The following is a 17,482-nucleotide window of genomic DNA, read 5'->3' as shown; positions in this document are numbered from 1 at the left end:
TGCTTCATCTACCCACAATCTTTCCTGTCAAACTAATCTGCTCTATTCTGCTTTTTATATAGACATGACCCATGAGTCTCATTTGTCTTTTTTATATTCATGTCATGAAAATGTTCATCATAAAGGTTTTTCTTATTTTTTTGTTTTCCTAAATAAGTGCGAGTCTTAATAAGCTACTATTTCTTTCCATCTCTATTCATTAATATAAAAGTTATCTCCCCTTGTTTCTGCCTTGGTATCAAGGGAAGTAACTCTTTGGTAATTGCTGAAATTCATTTAATCTTTGTTTTTCTCACTTTAGCGATCCTGACAAGGCCCCGACTACATTTTACATTTTGCGTGCTTCGTCAAAACCTCCCTGCCTGGTGTTACGTCTTGCCTTCCTCGGTGGGACGGCTGGAGATGAGAGGCATGCTGTTGTCTCCCAGCTGCGTGAAGAAGTCCTGAAACTGCAGCTGAGTCAGCGCGGCCCCCAAAAGAACGCGGGAATGCGAGCATCCAACGACAAGAGGAAACAGCTACCACAACCCCAGCAACAGCAACAGCAGCTTGGTCTTTCAATTAACACTATGGCAAACAAAAAGGAATTTCGATTGAGTGGCGGTGTGGGTGTCATTGGTAGCAGCAGCATCGTTAGCACTCTACCAAGAAAATTACCAGACGTCAAGTGCTGTGTTGTTCTCAATAAGCCAGTTGAGAAAATATTAATCAGGTTAGCTTTTTGATTCTTTTGCTTCAATTGATTAAAATACACGATGAACGATAAAATTGTTGCCCTAAAGAAATCAACACTACAGCTTTATATTAAAAACTTTTATGTAACGGGAGCTCAGCGAATACTCTGTAGATGGTGGCGATCAGGCTGGCTTTGGTGTTGTGTTGTGTTGTGTTGTGGGGGTGGGGTTGTGGGGGTTCATGTAGCTGATGTTCTTGATATATGACTTGCGGGATGATGATGAAGGGGCAGTGAGAGAAGGGTACAAAGTCGTAGCACTCCTTCTGACGTCAAACCTAGCTGTCTTCTTGGTCGGTGTTGAGTCTTGCTGCCACACCCAGAGTCTGCCAGTGATCACCTGATTTCACGAGAGGATGACCACATTCTGCAGCACATCCAGGTACACTTTGGTGTTGACTTTCAAGCCACTTTCGAAGATATGTACTTGGATGTGCTGAAGAGTGTGGTGATCCCCTGGTGCAATCAGGTGGTTACTGAGTCAAGTTATGACAACAGGACCATTGCCAGCACCTTCAAAATGTATTGTTGGATTGCCACAAATAATAGAGACTCAGACTTGGCTTCAGAAAGTGTGCCACAATTTTTTTACCCTTCTCTCACTGGCCCTCTCTTCCCCAACCTGAATCTGCTGGACTACTTCATTTGGCCATACTTCGAGAACAGCACCAACATGACCTCCCACAACACCAAAACCAACCTGATCACCGCTATCTGCTGAGTATTTGTTGAGCTCTCACCAACACACCCATTCCGGGTCCCTGCTTCCCTAACTGTACTGACATGCGGAAGTTCAAGTGTAATATGAACTGACATCTTGCTGCCCAAATCCCTACATAGTGGCCCAGTAGTTGCTGCCTCTGATAGTAGCTCCCTACACCAAAGTGGCAATGTGCCTTGTTTGGGGTAAAAATGTAATAATAATAAAAAAAAAAAGAAAAAAAAAAGATTCCTTCCTGTGACTATATATCCGACACAGTTAATCAATCGAGAACCACATCACTCTATCTAAAAACATATACGATATTAACTGATATCTACTCGAGAGTCAAAACAATGAAAAGAATATTTTCTCGTCATAGCCCTAGTCATTACACACTAGTCCTGCACTTAATTCATGCTGATACACCAAAGTTAAGCAACGTTGAGTCTGGTTAGTAGTTAAACGGGTCACAATTTAGGAATACCAAGTGCTGTATGTGCTCTCCGCTTATCTCAGCATTGTTTCCAGTCATCTGCCTCACAATTACATGTGCAGCTACCCTTACAGGGGGTATCCATTGTCTCTTAAGACTGAATGTAAGCATTACACAAACTTTCAAGTCACCAGTAAAAGCTTTAGGTTCCTTGAGACTTAATGGGTTAATTTTTATTTTTTTCAGGTATGAAAGGGTTCCGCAAGATCTGAGTATTGTTGAGGATCCAGCCCGAGAGATCCCACGTCGTATATCGAGTCATGCAGAAAAAGCGAGTCGGTCAGTGGCAGCCATGTTCAATACGATGTCTCGGTACCTTTATCACAAACGGTGGATTTGGAGTGTCCAACAGGGTAGTTGGCCGCCAATGTCCATGTCGATTGTCGGACGGATGCTCTCAACCCTTGCAAAGTAAGTTTTCTTGATGCTTTCTTTTAAATTTTACATTTTCTACAAGTCATTGTGTCCACCTTTCTTTAAATTAGGGATGGGACGATTCCAGTATTTTTACCGATTCTGATCCTTTCTTAATCTCCAAATATTTAACTATAAAGTTATTTTTCACACATGCTGAATTTGCAGATATTTTCTTAAACGTAAGGATACACTTGTGAGGGATGATCTATCGATTTTAATTTTACTAAAAAGTTAAAATCAACAGATATTCACTATTTTAGTTTTACTATCAGCGGTAGAGTATTTTTCTTTAAAGAAAATCAAATAAAAAAAATTAGGCAAAATGGAATTTTTCTTAGACGTTATAAAGTAGGCAGTATGAGTCTACACGCAAGGGATATAACTCTGAAAGGAATATTTTTTTATTACTTTTTCAAAGTGGCAATATTTTTTGTTGCTTATAGTGATAGACTTTTTTTTTAAAACTAAAAACTAGGGATGTGACAATTCCAGTATTTTTACCGATTCTGATACAATTACCAATTCAGTATTAAATTCCCGATTCCGATACAATTACCGATTCCGATTCTGTTTTGTTGAATTTATGCAAAATTTCAAACAAAATCCTTTATTTAATCTTGCTCTTGTTCTGTCAGCCAAGATACACCTGAAGAAGGTTAAAAATTTACATTGTCCAAAACATGAAAATAACGCTCAAGATGAGAACTGAATAATCCAAATAATACAAACTAGCAGGGCCTGTGGAAATTCCACGGAATCAGAAATAATCAACAAAAATGTTTCGATACTGATGTTTTTCTGGATAAGGCCAAAAATTAGATTTTTGGACAGAGAAACCAACACACAGCGAATATGAGTTGATTAAAATTTCTATGAAAATAGTGTCCATTATTTTTAAATATAGAATTAACCCAAATGAGATAAATTAATAAGTACTAATAAATACTCAGAAAGTAATATTGTGCTACATAGTTCAATACGAATAATTAAATCGCATTATAAGGGACGATTTTTAATTTGCTCCTTCAGTCCAGCACTTCTTGGCAGACAATGCACTTTTTTTTTTTTTTTTTGCACTGTTTGTTTCAAATGTTCCCTTTTTTATGTAACAGTTTGATGACTTCTTCCATCGTTGGATGTCGAAATTACTACAAGTTCCTTTCTCATACTATTACAGCAATAATTATATATTATTATTACTAGCAGAACCCATGTACTGGCATTGTCTGGTGGAAGTATGACACAAAATCAGAACAGGTTCAGTAAAGCAGATAATTAAACCAATTGATTATTAGTGGAAAACATGCATGAGGTACAGGCAGGTAACTTGACCACTTTGGTTTCATGTGTGGCCTCAGTATAGTTTTTGCAATGCTGTCATTTTGTATACAGGAATAATTGTTCCTATTTTATTATATATAGAGAAAAAGAGATTCTTATGATATTTGAAAACAAGGCTACATCAAAGGGAGGTTACTCTCATCCTTGTCCAGATTGGTCTTTTTAAAGCTGAATTTTGCAAACTTGGCCTTTTTTGAGGCAGTTTGACCTTCAAAAATTGTTTGTTTTTCCAAAGCGTAATGTACAGACTAAAGGAAAGAACAAACAATATATGTAGACACTGATGAAGACTGAAGGATGGGTCGAAAATTATGTACTTGTAAAAAAAGTTTTTTAATTTTTTTTTCATAATATTATTTTGTATTCCTGCACGTCACCAATTAAAAACGAATAAAGAAAAGTTATAAGCTTTAATACTTTGCGTATTCTTTTTTATACATTTCCATTCATATGTGTGTATGTATATATAAATAAAATGAATTTTAAAACAAGTTATCCAAAAAATTAGAAACATAATATTGACAGTTGTTTAGAAAGAAAATATTTTTTGTGCTGCCCTCTCACCATACACTGGTAGACGCAGCTTTTTTATTCGTCTTTGTTTTATTTTTATTTATCGAAAGATACCATTTGAGTTTGAATATAGTAGGAAATATTTCTTTTTTTAAAAGATTTAAGTAAAACAAATAATAATAAAATCTATTGTAAAATGAATTTATTATTGTTATGTGATGTTATTTGAGCTCCCAGACAATGCCAGGTAATCGTTCCTGTTTTTAAATTTCAGAATAAGAATTCAAGAAGGATTCCACTTTGCCTTAACAACAATTGGAATTGTAAATCTCGTCTTGGAGTTGGAAATGAAGGTATGTTTCTATTCGGTTATCAAACAGATATATTGTTGTGATATTCAACATTTGTTTATTGACAAAAGCCAAACCAAATTCTTGTTGTTACAGTTCTGAATGTGGAATGAGGTCAAAATAATTGACAGGGATGCAAGATGGAAAATCAGGCAACTCAAAAAAAGCAGCATATATGCTAAAAAATGGAAAATTACTAAGCAGACCCAGCTTAGAAATTAATAACATTTAGGAATCTTTATTTGTAAAAAAAAAAAAAAAAAATTGTATACCCTTAAAATTTTGGTGGTGGAAGAGAAATAATCCCCTGTTGATCTTTATTAGAGTTGCTCTCCTTTATAAACCAATTTTTTTTACACACATGAAACCATGTCCAAAAAAAAGCAGAACAACTCCAAGAATATGCAAATATCTCTGGGGCCAGTAACTTTTCTCGTTTCTTTTCCAAGATAACAACCAACATGCTTAACGAAGGCTGACTGAAACGTTGCACGAACAACACTCAAGATGAGAACAATAGTCCAATCAAAACAAGTAATATAAATTCTTTTTGTGTCCCATTTTCTCTTAAATAAACATTTAATCTTGAAGATATGATCTTATTTATGAAAGATGCGATGGTTAATTAATTATCAAAGAATCAAATCAGTTTAACCTAAACATAACTATTCACACAAAATATTAATGTAACGTAAAATATTCCCCTGAAAGAAAGGCTATTTTTAAGATCAGATTTTTTTGATTTTCAATGGTTATTCAATGAATTCCTGTACAAAACATATCTAAGAACACTACCAGACCAATAATTTACCTTTGTGTGAAATTTGCAAAAGATAGGCTGAGTCAGAACCTATGAGGAAGGAACTCACACAAATATGTAATAGAGATTCCAAAATATTGTTTTTCTTCATAAAATGATCAATCAGCGATGACTGATGCTGTCTTCCATTCTTATATTATTACTAGCAGTTCTACCTGGCTTTGCTCGGACCCTATGTACTGTTCATAACTTTATGTCTAGGTAACTATACCTAAAATTTCAAGTGTGTAAACCCAAAATTGGTGGAGGAGTTTGGTAAGGTCAACTATTTTAACTTTGACCTCTTGGCAGCCGAATTTTCGCCCAAAAATTGATTAAAAAGCTTGCTGCATGTCTGAATACCGTTTATGTAAAATTTCAAATGTTCAGACCAAAAATTGGCTGAGTAATTTGGTAGAGACCGCAGAGGTCAAACTTTTTTTTAACTTTGACCCTAATTTTGACCCCTTAACATTTGTTTTGGGTTCAAATCAAATTAAAAAGTCTGAGCCATGTCCAAGTAATCTACATCTAAAATTTCAAGTGTTTAGACCCAAAATTGGCAGAGGAGTTTTGTAGAGTTTTCGGAGAATAAATGGTTGAACTTTGACCCCTTGACAGCCAAATTTCTGGCCGAAAACCAATTAAAAAGATTTTCCCAAATCTGATTACCCCTTATGTCAAATCACGAGTCTGTAGACTGAAAATTGACAGAGTAGTTGGGTAGAGAAAAGTACACACACAGACAATTTCACTTTTATTTATAGATTGTTTTTGTTTTACCTAAACATGACTATTCACAGTAAACCCATCGAACAAGTCACCCAATTCATTTATTTAGGGCATAAACTGACTTTCTCCAGTGATCACGAGATGATATTGAAACACAGAATCGGGCTGGGTTGAGCGGCTTTTCAAAAACAGCACCATCAAAAAAGAGTGCTGATAACTTTTAAAGTAAAATTCAATTTAATTTATGTCCTCCCAGTAGTTTTATATGGTCTTCGTTATATCACATGACTAAACAACTAGCCAATCGCATTGAGGTGTTTCAAAATCACGTAATGCGTTTCATTATGAGACATCGCCTGATCAAAAAAAAAAAAAAAAAAACCTTGAAATATCCATGCGCCATCAAACTACTTCCCTACCTCCTCTATTTGATAAAATCAAAAGTAAAACCCTTACACTTTTTGGCCATGTTAAACGATCAACTACTAGCCTGTCACATATGGCCTGTGAGAGTATGTTAGAAGGCAAAAGAGGCAGAGGAAAGCCAGAGATGTGACTCATGATGTATATAATTACAAAAGAATTAAATAAAAGCATACCTTGTTTGTTTTAAATAGGACTCACACTGGAAGTCATACTGTCGCCAACAAAACAATTAACATGTAAACATGTTTTTCATTTTAACACACAGACAAGAGATGCCACCCGTCTTTTATTTACAATCTGAGATGAAAAGAAAGAAAACAGATGTATGTATGTATATATATAGAGCTCACATAAAAAGTACGTCATCACAAAACCATGATAAAGAGAAGCAACTCTTCACATGGTTCAAGGGACACAACTCCAACAGATCGCTAATTTAAATAAGATGACAACTATTTTTTTCTTGTTCAATATTCTTTTTCAGTCAGATTTTTTAAATGGAAATCACTCCAAGTAAACTATGAAGCCGCTTAATGTAAGCAACTAACAAGAATGAAAAATGATTATTACAAAGACAGGAGATGCTTATTGGCTTTGATAAAACCAAGTTTATAATTAGGAAGTAAACAATCAACATGAAAAGAATTCCACAAACTTTGCAGTTGTTGGAAATAAGTTACGGGAATAAGAAGCTGGATTACGATGGAGTATGAAAACAGCAAAATGATGAAGACTACTAGAGAGAGTCAGACGAGCTGGAACAAAGGAAGCAGAGAATAGATAAGACAATTCTGAAGAATACATGTCATAATAGTGTTTTTTAGCGATGGGACAATTCCAATATTTTTCCCAATTCCGATACAATTACCGATTCTGTACTAAATTCCCGATTTCGATTCTTTCTTTATAAATTTCTAAATATTTAACTATAGAGTTGTTATTTTTCCCCCGATTAGGGTACAAACACATGTTTAATGTGGAGATATTTTCTTAAATGAAAAAAACATACACTTGTGGATGATCATCTATCGATTTTAGTTTTACTAATACTTAAAAATCAATGAATATTTTTTATTTCATAAATATTATCAGCAAAGGAAGAATTTGCTTTAAATACATCCAAATAAAAAGAAGAATTAAAAGAATCGTTTTGGCATCAGAAAATATGCACACATTTTTCCGATTCTGATACCCCCCAAATGGTCTGATTTTTTCCCCAATTCCGATTAATCGTCCCATCACTAATATTTATAGAAAAGACTGAGGCTAGCAACAGCATGTCTGTGAGAAAGAAGTTGCAGTGAAAAAGAGTGGGATCCAATCAAATTGCAGGTTCTGGGTTTGACCTTTACTCCTGATCTGAAATGGAACACGTACATCAAATCTGTTGCCAGGGACACTGGGAAAATGGTGGGATCCTTCTACCGCTCCAGAAGATATCTCACTACTGATGCAATTCTCTATCTGTATAAAAGTCAAGTACGTCCAAGGATGGAGTACTGCTGCCACATCTGGGCAGGAGCTGCTAAAAACAGCCTATCCTGCCTTGACAGAGTACAAAAGAGACTTTGTGGTATAGTGGGGGATGCCCTTTTCTCTTCCCTGCAACCTCTCTCCCACAGAAGAGACGTTGCGAGCCTGTCTTTGTTTTATTGTTATTTCCAGGGCAGGTGCTCGTCTGAGCTCCAATCCCTCGTCCCCCCTCGCCAATCTTTCACGAGAAACACCCGTCTGGCTGAAACTACTGTCAATAATTTTCCCCACTCTTTATCTGTGCCTAAATCCAAACGTAGATTCCATGAGCAAAGCTTCTTTCTTAGAACTGCACGCCAGTAGAACTCTCTGCCGTTTGCCTGTTTCCCACCTGACTACAACTTGGACGTCTTCAAGTCCAACATAAACAAACTCCTGACAAACCGCCCCCTTAAGTAAGACACTCTATCAAAACCCCCAATACTAATGATTACTACATTACTATCTCATTGATTACTGTACACGCAATAACCCTTATCCCTGAGTGGCCTTCGAGCCTTGATAAGTGGTGAATGGGACAGAGGCTCACGAGCCTAAATACAACAACAATGCTCCACACATGGTCTGATAGTAGATTTGTAGAGATAGAGATACATCAGAGACGAGGCCATCAAACCAGAAGATATGGATTTTTTTTTGCTTGGATAAGAAACGATTTAAAAGGATATACAATTATACAAAATCACACAGACAGGAGATTCCTATTGACCTTAGTCTTAAAAAAACAAAAGCAAAAAAAAACAAGGTTATAGATAGGAGGAAAACAGTCAGCAGGAAGAAGCTACGGGAATAAAAAGTTGTATTAATGCCGTATTAAAACATTGAATTGATGAAGACCACTAGATTAATGAATAAAACGAACTAAAACAAAAGAAGCAGGGAATAGAGCAGACATTTTTGAGGAAGACTTGCCGTAATAGTAATCGTAGAAAAGACTGAGACTAGCAACATTACGTACGTGAGAGAGAGGTTGCAGCGAAGAAAATAGGTTGGGACCCAATCAAATTACAGATACGTTTCTGCAATTTATCAAGAACCTTCAAATGGGACAGAGATCCACCAACCCGAATATGACAACAGTACCCCATACGCGATAGCGAGAACCGATTTTACAAGAAGGAGCAATGGATTTAATATATGAACTCCAAAAAAGATTTGATGAGAAAGGAGGGCCAAGAAGTTTTCGAGTTGATTTCTCATCGAGAGCAAAGCCATGCATGAGAATCTCGATAAGAAAAATGACACGCCTATAATTGAAAGACAAGCTGTGTTTTTATCGGATTAAACAAAAGAAGCCATTTCGTAGCGTGATCGATAACTGAACTAAAGTTAGCTGATCTGAGGGAGATAAGGAAAAAACTTATTTTACAAGATGCAAAAGGAATAATGGATCTAATATATGCCAATAAAGACTTGATAAGAAAGACCAAGAAGATGCAGCCAGACACAACTAAGTCTACCAAGCTATATTCTTCATCCTGACTTTCTTAACAAACCAACCAACCGCATAACCTCTCTATCAAAAAACGTAAATACACATTTTATAAAGTTTGTTATATTTGTGTTAAAAAACTCAATCAAGAATAAATTAATCATTGTGCATTTTACATGCTGGCATGTGTTGGACGGTTTCAAAAAATTGACTTCTAAAGTAATCTATCTTTGGCAAGGTATTTATTTATCCCTCAGGTACATTCTTCCCACTTCCTCCCATGTTTTCCTCTGCCTTTCTCTGTGAACTGAACCTGCTACCTCAACAGCTTTGAATGCTACAATTTTGTTTTCAGTAACGATTCTAGCTGATGGCACCCAAATTATTTTTTTTTTTACTTTTGAAATCACGACTCTATAATATATATATATATATATTAAGTAATGTGATTGATAATTTAAAATTTAAAAATCAAATTATAATTAAATTAAAAATCCGTTTCATAAGAAGGAACAACAACAAAATAAATTATCTGTACGATCGTTTCGGAAAACAATGCTTTTTATTGTGGTAGACATCAAGTTACGTACAATAATTACATATAGTTTTTTAATAAGCAAGGTCTCCTCGTCAGCAAATTTTGAAGGGTGTTTATTAAATTTAAAAGACACCATAAATAAACCTAGCATTAAAAGTAAGGCAGATGTATCTGAAAAAAATTGAAATAAAAGGTCTGGATTTAAAATTTATAAGAAAATTAATATGGGTTAGAGATAGAAAAGAAATAGAGTAAAATATAGATTTGAATTTAAATTATAAATTTGCTTTAAGTACAACATTACAAATATATACATGTATATATATGAAAAAATAGACACATATATACATATACATAGATATACAGGTATATACATAAAAATATATAGAGAAATTTTCCTTTTAATTTTTCGCTTTTTGAAATCAGGAACTTTGGTTAAAATACTCATTTAGATGTTTGCTATAGCTTTTTACCTTATTGAATGATGAATTTTAAAAGAGGGGGGGACGCCCGTGCAATAAATTATTTCCGTTAGCGTACTTTTGATTTAAAGACGCTACGGTTTATATTTCGAATGTTGTTTGTGTAATTACATGTTGTAAGGGGAGATAATTGTCATATTTTCTTTACTTTTTTTATTTAAAGGGTGTAAGGGGGATAATTAGTCTAACTTAATTTATTAAAAAAAAAAAAATTGTAATCTATTTTTACTAAGTAATTTTTAATGATTTAAGGTGGTTTATATTTATTAAATTTAAACCAACGTTTATGACTGCATGTAAATATTAGTTCCTGTCTTGAATTTAATTTAATATCTTCATATTTTAAAATGTTTAGGGTCTCTCTCTCTATATATATATATATGAAATCTGGACAAATTGAAATATCATATTTAAGCATATTTTACGATCGAACAAAGCCAGGCGCCCCCTCCTCTCCTGCATACCCTATAGGTATTTAATAAAATACTCAAATCTTTTTCAGAATATATAATGTTTAATTTGATAGGAAAAATATCATTGAAAACTGAATAATCAAAAAAAAAAAATAAAAGTTTAGAAAATGGACAAGAAAATATTTTGAGCTCTAGTATGTATATACTATTGAGCTAATACATTACCCGAAAGTACTTCCTTTAAACTCCTCAGCCTAACATTTACAGGGAATATGAACTGGAATAGATACATTGAGAGCATTGCCAAGGCTGCTGCGAAGAAGGTAGGCTCTCTCTACCGTGCTAGAAAGCTACTTACACCTGAAACTATCCTGTACCTCTATAAGGCCACCATTCGTCCATGTATGGAGTATTGTTGTCACATTTGGGCTGGTGCATCTGCTTGTCTCTCACTCCTGGACAGTGTTCAAAAGAGAGTCGCCAACCTGATAGGTCCTGAACTGTCATCTAGGTTTCAGTCTCTCTCCCATTGAAGAAGTGTTGCATCCCTCTGCCTGTTCTACAAGTATTTTAATGGTGAATGCTCTGACGAATTACAAGCAATTGTAACCCCTCAACGTAGATACCTCTGACAAACCCGACAAGCATCTAAATCCCACCTCTTCACAGTAGAGATCCCTAGGTGTAAGAAAGCCTTCTACTCCAATAGTTTCTTCCCCAGAACTGCTAGACTTTGGAACTCCCTTCAGGGATTCTGCTTTCCCAACTGTACTGACATGCAGAAGTTCAAGTGTAATGTGAACAGACATCTTGCTACTTATCTCTCTTCATAATACCCCTGCAACGTATGCCCCCGATAGTAACCCCCTACTTCAAAGTGGCACTGTTTGGGGTGAAAATTGAATTAAAAAAAAAAAATAACCCAACTTCTGTGAATTTAAATAAGTTATGTATATTTATTATTTTTTTGATTAATTGATGAGTTTGTTGTTTTTCTTTTCACTTCAGTCTGACAATTCGTTTGGTGTGGGCAGTTTTAGCGGCACCCAGGAAGCGAAGGACAAAGATGCAGAAAACAACAATCTGACGGAGGACCTGACATCCTCCACGTGCGTTGTCCAGTATATTTTGTTTCCTCCAAGTATGAAGAATACTCGAGGAAGGTAGGTAACTCTTTCCTTACTTTATTTATTTGCGGATTATTATCTTCATCTTTTATACTTGCTGTTTCACGACGTTTTGGCCAATTTTTCCTCTGGCCTTCGTCAAGTCGTTACGTGTGCGTTCATGTTGCTTTCTTCTAAGTATAATTGTGAATAGTTCTAAAGGAATAGAAAAAAGCACCTAATGGGGGAATTACAAAGGCTAAAAATTAATGGATCATTTCTTGTAAATGATTGAAAAATAATTGAGCAATAAATAAAAATTCAGATAAGCAAAGATGAAATAAAGTTTGGTTTGGTGCCTCGGCAAATTTCCACTGGTGCTATATTTATTTTGAGTTTCAAGCAACTGTTGAAGCAGGCTTTGCCTCAGTTTGATGTAAGGTTGCTTGATTCCCACGCCTTCCTATCCAGTCATGTATAATTTTAAGGGGCACAATGTTATATTGACATAGTTCCCTCAAAATCATTCAAGCAACTTTTAAATCATTGTTGGCCACTGGTGCTATATTTATTTTGAGTTTCAAGTAACTATCGAAGCAGGCGTCACCTCATCTTGATGTAAGGTTGCTTGATTCCCACCCCTCCCTTTCCAACCATGTATAATTTTAAGGGACACAATGTTATATCGACATAGTTCTGGTGGTGTATCAGTATTCATTAAAAATAGCATAACCCCATAGCCAAATTGTATTCAAAACAAATTTGCAAGCGGTTGCCATAAGAGCAACTTTACACAAACCGATAAGCATTTGTTCTTTATACGTACCTCCACATGAACAAATAGATGAAAATGAATTGGAGAACTTAATAGAGCAAATACCCAAACCTTTTATTTTCCTAGGGGACTTAAATAGTCACAACACCTTATGGGGATGCAAGGAAACGGATAGAAAGGGAAAGAAAATTGAAAGTTAAAATTAAAGATAATCTGTGCTTGTTCAACCAAAAAGAAGCCACTCACATCAATCCAACAAAATGGAACGCTAAAATAACTGGATACAAAATCGAATACTATTCCCAAAATAACTGGATTCAGCATTAAATAACCCACAAAGGGTTGATATGCCTTTAAACAAAACCAAAAAAAAAAAAATCAACTGACAATCTATCCATCTCGTTAACCCTTATCCTCAAGTGGATTTTAACCTTGATAAGTGGCGACGCATTAGTATAAAAAAATCCTCTGATAATATTCTTCATGATTCAACTGACAATCTATCCATCTCATTAACCCTTATCCTCGAGTGGCTTTTAACCCCCAAACCAAATGGGGACTCATTAGTATAAAAAGAAAGGTAAACATTAAAGATTGCATCAAAATGATTTTATGTTGTTTTTGTTAAATATTATTATTAGATAAACACAACATCAGGTCAAATTCAATTGCCATTTTGTTTTGATTTAGATTTTTTTTTTTTTTTTTTTACATAGGCATCACCACATTATCAAGGCCCAGAGGCCACTCAAGGATAAGGGTTAAAGAGTGTATAGTAGAAATTGGACAATATAGTAATCATTAGTAATGAAAATTTGGTAAATTTGATACCTTATATGGAACGGCTCATCAAGAACTTATTTACTTTAGACTTAAACACAACCATATTGTAGTCAGCCGGAAAGCAGGAAAACGGAAGACAATTCCACAGGCGTGCAGATTATTCGTAATATTCTTCTTCATCCAACTGAAAATATGAAACCTCATACTCGAGTGGTTTTTGGACTTGATAAGTGGTGACTCATAAGTAGGGCTATGACAACAGAATTTTCTCTTCATTGTTTTGACTCTCGAGTATATATACGACACAGTTAATCAACCAAGAACTGCATCACTCTGTATAAAAGCATATAAGATATCAATGGATACACACTCTAGAGTCAAAACAGTGAAAAGAATATGCTGTTGTCCTAGCCCTAATCATAAGCAACAAAAAGAAAACTTGAAACAATAAACCAAGATTTACTGTTTATTTTTCTTTTCAGTTATTCATCTACCACCATAATCATACAATGTTTTTCTAATTTTAAAAAATCTCAGCGTATCCGAAGATGATACAGAAGAAGGTGAGCTGCCTGAAACGGATGGAGAATTACAAATTGTGACTGAATGCTGGGTTGAGCCTCAATATGGGATTTCCGTAAATAACCCAGCCGAGAGAAAACATTTTGATGGGCTTGCCTATAAAGAAATTGCTTCATCGGTAAGTCAGAATTTTTTCCTAATCCGCAGATGAGAAAGGATGGATGAGTGTTGATGTAGCACGATTAGAGATATGTATTTAAAAATGAGTTTTGAAATGGAGATTTCCATGATATGAAACAGAAAAGTGGAAATTTCCATTGAAAGTGAAGAGTTAAATTTAAGATAAGCTGATCAAATCTTTCTCATTTAGAAAATAATTCATATTGATACAGTTTGTGACCCACGCTAAAACTGATTTTATCATTGGCATCTCGTCTGTTTATGAAAACAGCCAAACTTTTGGATGTAGAAAATGTTTTCGTTTTTTTTTCTTTCTTTTTTTATAGGAAAGTTTTTTTTTGTCACAAGAAAGTTATGGTTTGTTTAATTAATTAATTATTTATTTTTGTACTCCGGTACAGCTTTTGAACCAGAGCGACTAGGTTTGTCTAGGATGGAAAAAAAAAATCAAGTTTCTCAGATTTTTTTTTTTTTTAGTTTGAGTTTCTGAGAATTTTTTTTTTTTTTCATTTGCACAAAATTTTGCAGATTTTCTGTTGGTGTTTGTGCAAACAAATTTATGATCTATTGAATTCAAAATTGTTGTCTGCTGTCTCACAATTAGTGTTGTTGGTTTCTGATTGTTATATAAACATGCAAAAAATGCTGATAAAAGATCTGTTTTAGTGCACCAGCACCCCCAAAATTTTTTTGTTTTACTTGTTTCAGAGAAAATATAGTTGCTTTCTGATCTTTTATCTTGGGTGCAAATTTTTGACAACTTAAAAAAAAAAAAAATACTGCATTATTTAATGAAATAAAATGGGGAAGAAATGTTTTATTTATGTAAAAAATATTTATTTAAAAATTCTTTTATATAAGAAATTAATTAAAATTTTTCATTAATTTAAAAAGATTATTTTATATAAAAAATATTTTATTTTCAAAATTTTATTGATTTAAAATTATCTTATTTAAAAATTTTTTTTTACTTCAAATCGTTTTATTTACAAATAAAAGATTGTTTATTTAAAAGAAAACATAGTTGCTTTCTAACCTTTTATCCTTCGTGCAAAATGTTGACAACTTGTTAACAAAAACACCTAAAGCATTATCCTCTTTATCTGTTTGCACAAAATAATATAAAAAAGCAAATATTGAATTTGTATTCACTTTTCAATCGATAGAAAATATTTTGATTGACTTGTCTATATAAAAAAAATATTGGTACATAATATTTGGAGCAGGTGAAATTAATTCAGTTAAAATTGCTTATAAGTTTGGTTATATCAGTTTTTTTTTTTTTCTTAAACAAAACTTTTGATAATTTTTCATTATATTTGAAGAATTAAAAAAAAAAAAAATGGAAATTTCAGTATTGCATATGGTTTGAATTCTTCAAGGTTTTTATGGTAATTGTAAAGTCATAATCAGAAAAAAAATAACGCTATATTTGTAAGTCGGATGTATCTTAGAACTGTTTTTTTTTTTTTGTCAAGAAAGAAAAGAATTTGGTGAAGGTTTTATCAATGCATGAATACAACTTTTGGGAACCGTAATCCGATCCCCATCGTCATTATTTTGGGGTCTTTCGTCATATATTGTCAATTTGTAAAGAAAAAAAAAATTCTGTTGTTTAAATTGAAAAAAATGTCATTTTTTGTTTAAGTTGATTTGAAAGTGTTTTAACTTTTTAGAAAAGCAGGGATTTTGAGTGACGGTGTTATGTTAAACCTGTTCCTTTCAACTGCTAATATAACTGGGGTGCTGAGCATACACTTGATCCACTTCATTCGTGCATCATTTGAATGTTTGCAATGTACGCCTTATCATTTGGAGACAAAAATGTTTCTTTGCTTTGAAATGAAATAATACAGATCAAAAGTGCATTTTTATTTCTTCTTTCTTTCTTTTTTCTTTGTCCTGTTTCTTTTTCAAAAATAATACAGATCAAGTATGCGTTTCTTCTTTCTCTTTTTTCTTTTCTTTTTCAGAACCGTGCATTTTTTTCTTTTCGTTTTTCTTTTTTCGTTTTTTTCTTTTTTTTCGTTTTTCTTTTTCCGTCTTTTTCTTTTTGTGTTTGTTTTTTTTCTTTCATTTTTCTATTTTCTTTTTTTCTTTCGTTTTTCTTTTCTTTTTTCAAAAGTGCATCTTTTTTTAATAAGCAACAGCAGTCGTTTCTTATATTTTCGATTTTTGCTGGATATGGGGCATCCTAACGGATGCAAACATTTGAGAAACGTCAACCTTTTTTTAATCTCGACCATCCATTAAGCACAACTGTTTCTCTCTCTCTTGCACTTGGTTCACCGAGTATATTCACCAGAAGGTTTTTAAATTCTTTTTCACAGATCCAGTAGCTCCTATAAATACTGGAATGATGGAAATCTTCCTAAGATTCCAATTTCTTTTCATGTTGTACATGAGACCTTGGTATTCGTTATCTTTTCCCTTTCAGCTCTGTTTAACCTGGTGTAATTAGGGAGTTTGCTCTTTTCTCCTTCATGCACAGATATTTACACATGTAACGTTGTTTGGGAACCAACACGTTGTAGCTTCAGTCACAAAGGAGACAAAGAATAAAAAAGAACTTCCACCACTCGTTTTTTTTTTTTTTTGTGTTTTTTTACGTCCTTTTCCTCATTCTCTCATTACTGCTGCGACGTCCCTCACGTGATCGTCTTCTCAAACGTCATCCACACCTGTCGATCATGATCTCAAACATTAGCCCCATCTCTAATGTAATCTTTTTTTTTTTATATATAGTCTTTATTTTTCCGGTCACTTACATAAACCATGTTACACACGTTGTGTTAAATTGTAGCCGTTTACCAGCAGAACATTACATCTGGAATGCCAGACTGCTCACAGTCTCTACTTCTGAACATCCGTTGTTGTTGCTGAGACTACTCATCTTCTTAAACGCTTTGGTCATAATATAAACCTGCGTTGCATTCAGTGCACAGACCGCGATCATCTACCAGCGGCTGTATTGGCTTGATGTTGTTTCCAATCATGCTAGAATCAAGCAGAAGAGTGGTTGAAGATTACGCAACCCTTGCTTCCCAATTCAGCATATGTCATCTGTTATCCCTCCAGGATGATCAGAGGGTCCTCATTATTCTGACGGATGAACATCCATCGTGATAGTTTTTGATTTAAAAGAGAATACTTATGTTCGTTGTATTATTTGGATTCATCGGACTACTTTTCTCATCTTGAGCATGATTTT

The 17,482-nt window shown here is 34.1% G+C and overlaps 1 protein-coding gene across 1 annotated transcript in view; it reads left to right on the top strand.

Annotated features, from left to right (window-relative positions):
* The window catches only part of LOC145267011 (KICSTOR complex protein SZT2-like), a 423,147-nt gene that overhangs the window by 68,945 nt on the left and 336,720 nt on the right, over positions 1-17,482 (top strand). Inside the window, exons 16-20 of the mRNA XM_080122911.1 lie at positions 302-712; positions 2,116-2,340; positions 4,475-4,553; positions 11,914-12,068; positions 14,107-14,269. Coding sequence (XP_079979037.1) covers positions 302-712; positions 2,116-2,340; positions 4,475-4,553; positions 11,914-12,068; positions 14,107-14,269 — 1,033 coding nt within the window. The remainder of the gene's footprint in view (positions 1-301; positions 713-2,115; positions 2,341-4,474; positions 4,554-11,913; positions 12,069-14,106; positions 14,270-17,482) is intronic.

The sequence above is a fragment of the Euprymna scolopes genome, chromosome 42, assembly GCF_053919585.1.
Source record: "Euprymna scolopes isolate OS-2025 chromosome 42, ASM5391958v1, whole genome shotgun sequence".
Taxonomy (NCBI): domain Eukaryota; kingdom Metazoa; phylum Mollusca; class Cephalopoda; order Sepiida; family Sepiolidae; genus Euprymna; species Euprymna scolopes.
The sequence above is the reverse complement of the archived record's forward strand: the minus strand, read 5'-3'. Positions and strand labels throughout refer to the sequence as shown.